Here is a 6,636-nt window from a genome sequence, read left to right as displayed (position 1 = left end):
TCATGTAACACTGGGTAGATTAATAGTACTGAACTCGTATCCTATTTGGATAAGTATTATGTTATTACTTGTGAACATGCTTGTTTGCAATTGTTGTTGAGAGACCATAGTGCCAAATATTCTGATTATGGTTTCAATTTATTTTGAAGAGATCATTGAGAGATGATCATGGTATGGGACATGGATCATTTTATGAAATGCATGAGTATTCATTATTTTCCGCTGCGAACGCATATTCTTGAATATTCATGATAATTGAAATGTGTTATTTTAAATGACCAGGTGTATTGTGTATTGATGATGAATGATGTTGGTTTTTGAAAGCTTTTAGTTTTTGAAAACGTCGATGTGACGCCCTTTTGTTTATATGCGTGCTATTTACTCTGATTATATGTTAAGTATTTTGGGGTAGAAAAAGGGGTGTTACATTGTGCATGTGTCTGCATATTGTGGATGATCAAATGTGTCGTCTTGACAAATTGTTGATTGTTTTTACACTTGACTGTTAGCAATAAAGTTAGTATGATTGGAGGATTTTATGATCACAAACGATCAAGATCAAAGTTTATGAATATGATTAAGAAGAATGTTAACAATATTCATGTTAGAGAGGAGAAATTAGAGAAAGTTAAGTTTGAGATACAAGATATCCTTTACATTAATATTAGTAAATAGGAACTTTCTACATTTTCCATTTTTAAGTTAGACGTCATTTTTATAACATAATGAAATTGAACAAACAAAGTAAATTCGGACCTTAATTATCATCAATTGTCTGAAAGAAATAACTCTAAGAGTGAAAAGAGAAACCATTTGGTAATGTGTATTCAACTATCATATTTACTTTTTGGTTTGTATCAATGGAGATGTGATATGTTTATCTATAAGTTTCTATGATTAGCTTCAACTTTTACAAACAGTTATTTTGTTTGGTTTGACCATTATTTTTTCTGGTATATTAGAAATTAAAGATAAGCTTGTTGCATGCAAAGTTGAACACATTAAGGTTCTTGAATGCAATATATTGATGTTCATAATATTCAAAATATATCGTCACCATTTTAACTTCAAATTTTGCAGACCAAAGAGCGAAAAACGGAACTGGAAACCAATCTAACCACTAATCAAGAGAAGAAAATAAGAGCTGAAGATTGTGATATCATCTACTAATGTTGATTCTATGGTTGTTGATGCTGATTTGAAGAAACAAGGATTTAATGATGTTAAAATATATGTTGATGATGCATCAAATAAACTTAAAAGTGAAAATTTCAGCTATTATTGTCTTTTATCTATATCTTGAAGCTCAAAATTTTGTTTCTTGTTTGACAAGTTTTTTTTCTCATGTGTTTCTAATAGTATAAATAGGACAACCATGTAAATAACAAAGGTCAAATATGAAATGAATAAATTGAAGTTATTGCTCTTTTAAATTGATCGTTGGTTATGTGTGTTTGTCTGTAATAGAGAACTTTTTACCTGCATTTTTTGGAGGATGAGTATGATAGCTGAAAACTTCAGGAAGAAGTTAAAGAATTAGAGCAATTGTTGAGTAACAAAAATATATTCTTATAAAAAAAAGAATATACAAAAAAAAAAGGGAACTTGGCCCATTAACATAAGATGGTTTTCAGATGTAAGGTTTGCCTTGCATCTTATTTTTACTTTTCTTATTTTTGCATGTTGAAGATCTAATATTTTAGAGGGATACAATAAAAGACAAATGCTATATTAAAAAAATATATTTATTTATTTTCTATATATAGTTTTTATTATTCATATGTAAATATGTCTTATAAAAATACGTTAAATATGAATTTAAATATATTTTGGATGTGTTATTTATCGTTTTAAAGCTATATCATAAATTACTTTCTTTATTTAAGAATTGATATATTAATTTGGGTTACAAACTTTCGTAATTTGTATTAAAAATCGTCGCAAAGTACATATCTATTTAAAATGCACATCATTTTAATGACAGTTACAACCTTCATAAATCAACTAACGACGGTTTGTACTATGAATTTCGAAACCATCATAATCAGTGCTCCCAACATCAAATTTTATGACAGTTGATAAATAGTCGCAATGTCAATTTTGCAGTGGTTCTAACGGTTGTAATCTTCTCTTAAAACTACCTTAAAACATCTTTTTTCCTATAGTGTATAACTCATGACAACACAACTCATGAACCGTCATAAACCCTAATCGTATAACTCATGGGAGTGCAACTCATGCGTCGTCATAAACCCTAATCGTATAACTCATTACCACACAACTCATATGAAATCATAAATCTTAATCGTATAACTCATGACAACACAACTCTTGCATCGTCATAAACTTTAATGCAACATATTCATACCATCAACAACATAATCATCGATTATTTAATATGACTGATCGAAACGTTGTCACTTCACTATACATATGTCAGTCACGAAACATAAATAACATTGATCATTCAAATGTATAACAACCATTTTAGTAATCGAATAAACGAAACAAAATAATATATCAAATATCCTTATGTCGCAACAAAACTATTATATCATATATAAATCGATCAATTATGTTTGTACCACTATGGATAATCAAACTATCCTTGCTTTACTATACAAATATGAATCATAAAGCATAGTCAACATCGAACATCTAAATTTTACCGATCGTGATCTTCAATTTGTACAAAATTAACAAATACCTATCTAACATGATTTATTATTTATCTAATATCAAGTAGAGGGATATCATATACAACTAATGATTAATTAATTTATACGATTTATACCATACTCTTGTTTATTCACACATTATAAATATTACAATTGACAACAAGATTTACACAAATAGATATACACTCTTTGGAACTTCAACAAAATCAGAGTGTCATCTAGGAGATTTTAAAGATTCGACTTGAGATTTTCCACATGGACCCCTCATTCTAATGAAGAGCCTATATTCATCAAAGGTCATAGCAGGGTAGAGTGCTGGTGTTTCTGGTTTTACCAATTCTTTTGCTGGCTCAATTGGTATGTCACTTTTTGGATTGTAGAAGAAAGCTAAAGAAACTCTCTCTTTATGTGAATTTACGAGTACTCTATGCTCAACACTTTTGTAGATTGCATTGCTTAGAACCTTATCAAACACAAAACAAACAAATTAATTATATGATTATTATATCAAAACATAGATTCCATAAAAGAAGTATCTTGCACGATCTATTCATGATAGGTCTTAATATTCATAATGTTGACATGTTATAAATAAATTAACAACCCTATCCTTAATTAGCCCCGTGACCACGAGGATAAATGTTTATCCATTTTTATTATTGTGTGTGCATGCTGATTCTGCAACTGCAATAGTGAACAATAACATTCTTTTCTTTACCATATATGTCTCTTTCAATCAAACTATTAAACATATTAATTTTTTTAAATAATTTAGTAACAAAAATACAATTTATAAGTTACAATAAAATCATAATAGATACAAATAATAAATTATAAAAAATCATAATAGTTTAAAAAAATACATAAATAAAATAGGGGTGTATGATGTAGTGCGACTTATATGTTGTAATTGAGGCAAATATTGTTAATTTAAAATTTAGTATCCGGTGACAATAAATATATTTTTTATATATTAATATAAATAAATTTTCTTTTAAAAAATAAGTAATTGATATTTATAAATTAATAATTTATATAAGTTTATTTTTATATATTATTAAATAAATCATTTTTTAATAAGTAAATAATTGATATTTATAATTAACAATTTAATTAAATATGATAGCTTAATTTATATGTATTAGTTAAGTTAAATAAATATAATTTATTAGTGTAGAGTTAAATATTTGACGACAACATTAATAAAAAAAGCATAATAATTAAAAATCATATATTTATTTTTCTAATTGATAGTATACTATGTATTAAATTTCTCTGATGTAACTCAGAGTTACAAACTTAAAATCACAATAATTAAAAATAATATAAATGATCCTCAACAAATAAATAAAATAAAACAGAGAATGAGTTGTATCTTTCAAAAGGTGACAACCATCCAAAAAATATGACGAAAACTTAAATAAAATAAAATAAAAGTATAAATATTTTTATTCACGTGTCGCCTCCATGTGACAGATTCATGCATCATGAATGATAAATATCAACCCAAACATGATCTATAAAGATAAGTACTCATCACAATTATAAATTTAACAGGTTTAGAATAATATTTTGTAAAGAAATATGCTCAAATATTTATATTAAATATTTTGAAATTTAACGAAATAAAAAATAAAAAATATTACTATTACAATTTAAAAATAGTTTAAAATATTTGTTAAAGAAATGGAGAATTATAAAATTAATTCACCTGAATTTGATCACCAATATTAACAATAAATGCATTGCGAAGAGGTTTCACTGTAATCCAATTATCATTTTTACGAACTTGAAGACCATTTACTTCATCATCTGGTAACAAAATTGTCATCCCCCCTGGATCTGAGTGTGATGATAAACCAAGAGTTAACTCTGGTTGAGGGCATTTTGGGTAAAAATTTACTCTTATACAAGCTCCAATATCTTCACCTCCAAAAGCACTTTGAAGATAATCTTCTTCTAATCCAAGATTTATAGATAGAACCTTCATTAATCTCCCACACAATTTCACTAATTCTTTTCCATATTCATCAAACACTTCTCTGCATTCACATTTAAAAAAAAGTTAAATTATTGAAGAAAAAATGAAACTAAATTATATATTAACAACCTCAAAAGTTAATCTTATCGTGAAGAATTTCAACTATGATACCTTTTAAAATTTTGTAATAATATTTTAGCAATATTACTATTTTTTTAGTTTAAATATTATTTTCATATATTTTAGAAAACAAAATTATTTAATAGCTAATATACTTGATTTTGGTTAATAATAAATTCAATTGGTTTAATCAAGAAAATATTAATTTAATATTAGTTTTAGTTAATAATTTATTAACTTTAGCTTTAAAATATTAATATATAAAGTTTTTTTAAAATTAAAATTTTATATTTGTAAAATTCTAAGAAAAAGTTATGATCACTAATTATATTGAAAAAGTTTATATTGTTATAATATGAATACTAACTAACCTGCAAGAGGGAGGAAGAGAAGGCCATTTGTTATAATCCTTCAAACTCAAAGGAAGATAATGAAGATAATAATAATCACTCCAATCAAGAATAGCACCTTTCTTAACACCAAGTCTACTACCATACCCTTCATAAGTTTTAGGTGAATTTGAATACTCTTGCTTAACCTCCATAGGCAAATGAAAAAATTGACGCCAAGTTTCCTTAGCCAAATCCATCAAATCATGACTAACACCATGGTTAACAATTTGAAAGAACCCCCACTCATTACAAGCCTCGGAAATTTTCTTAAAAGTTGAAGCTTTTTCATTTGGGTCAATACTATATAAACCTCTTAGATCAATTATGGGAATATTGGTTGATTCAAAAAGAGAGTTTGTAGATGGACGATCATTAAGAGGTTTGATATACCTTGGAGGGATTGAATCTATGCAAGTTTGGGATAAAGATTGAACTCTTATTATTGGTTCTGGCCAATCTTGTGGGCTACTATTGTTGATCATTTTTGCATCAAGATGATTATTGGTTCCTAAGATACTATATTCTTCATCTCGTATAAATATATGACACACTAAGTGTATATACTATATAGTGTGAAACAAGTTATTAAATTTAGTTGTGAGAGTTGGTGTGTTAGGGAAAGAGAGAAAGAGAGGTGAGCTAGTAGGTGTGAGAGATGAGTTGAGTGTGGGACTTAAATGGCCAAAGAAAATAGGATGGATCATGGTGGGGACCGAAATAAAATAAAACGTGGAATTCATGCATAGTGTGAATACCTAATAACTTAAATCCAAAATGAATAGATGAGATATTATAATGCATCTTTTTTTGGCAAAGGTTGTGTGGAACTTAGGGTGTCTTCTTTGAAGTTGATATAAATGAAATTCTAAACATATATTATTAAAGTGAATTTGGCTAAGAGGTTTTTTTTTATGGTGTTAATGTAGACATGCCTTTTTGGATAAGGTTGGAGAGGTTTTACATTCAAAGGCGGGTATCCTTCCTTTTAATTATTTAGGACTTTCAATGGATGCAAATCTAAGAAAAAATTGGGGAATTGGGATCCTCTGGTTTATCTTGTCTCAAAGAGATTAGTTTATTTTTGAAGGAATAGATTTGTGAGTCCCGGAAGAAGGGTGGTTTTTGCTGAATTCGGTGTTGAACTCTATTTCAGTGTTCTTTCTTTATGTTGCTCTTTTGATAGATTGCCTTAGGAAAAACAACATGAGCAATAAGATGTAAATTGTGAAGAGGCATCATGTGGGACAAGATGTTCTAGCATGAGGTGCAATATCTGGCCTCAGTTTGTAAGTCAGGTTACACGAGTAAATCTGTGTGTGTGTTTGATTTGTTCCAATGAGATTTGTCATTTATGAGTTAAATTTTTTAACAATATGTTTTCTAAAGATGATTGACTAAAATGATTGTCCAAGACCAAATCAATTTAAATGAGATCAAATTTCTTGATAGACATTAATGAATAGCA

At 27.6% G+C, this 6,636-nt stretch overlaps 1 protein-coding gene across 1 annotated transcript; it reads right to left on the bottom strand.

Annotated features, from left to right (window-relative positions):
- Positions 1-2,758: 2,758 nt before the first annotated feature.
- On the bottom strand, positions 2,759-5,832 carry LOC127118148 (jasmonate-induced oxygenase 2). The gene is made up of 3 exons (XM_051048298.1): positions 5,151-5,832; positions 4,390-4,720; positions 2,759-3,141 (listed from the first exon to the last, which is right to left on the bottom strand). The coding sequence occupies exons 1-3, from the start codon at positions 5,651-5,653 to the stop codon at positions 2,893-2,895; spliced, it is 1,083 nt and encodes a 360-aa protein (XP_050904255.1). The 5' UTR covers positions 5,654-5,832; the 3' UTR covers positions 2,759-2,892.
- Between the last annotated feature and the right edge of the window lie 804 nt (positions 5,833-6,636).

This window comes from Lathyrus oleraceus, chromosome 2 (assembly GCF_024323335.1).
Source record: "Lathyrus oleraceus cultivar Zhongwan6 chromosome 2, CAAS_Psat_ZW6_1.0, whole genome shotgun sequence".
Taxonomy (NCBI): Eukaryota; Viridiplantae; Streptophyta; class Magnoliopsida; order Fabales; family Fabaceae; genus Lathyrus; species Lathyrus oleraceus.
Note: the sequence above shows the minus strand (reverse complement) of the source record. Positions and strands in the feature narration are given on the sequence as shown.

Coding starts and splice junctions, on each gene's coding strand:
- LOC127118148 (XM_051048298.1), bottom strand. CDS start 5,653: ATGATCAACAATAGTAGCCCACAAGATTGGCCAGAACCAATAATAAGA. Junction 4,721..5,150: donor TCTCTTCCTCCCTCTTGCAG/GTTAGTTAGTAT, acceptor ATGTGAATGCAG/AGAAGTGTTTGATGAATATG. Junction 3,142..4,389: donor ATATTGGTGATCAAATTCAG/GTGAATTAATTT, acceptor GTGTTTGATAAG/GTTCTAAGCAATGCAATCTA.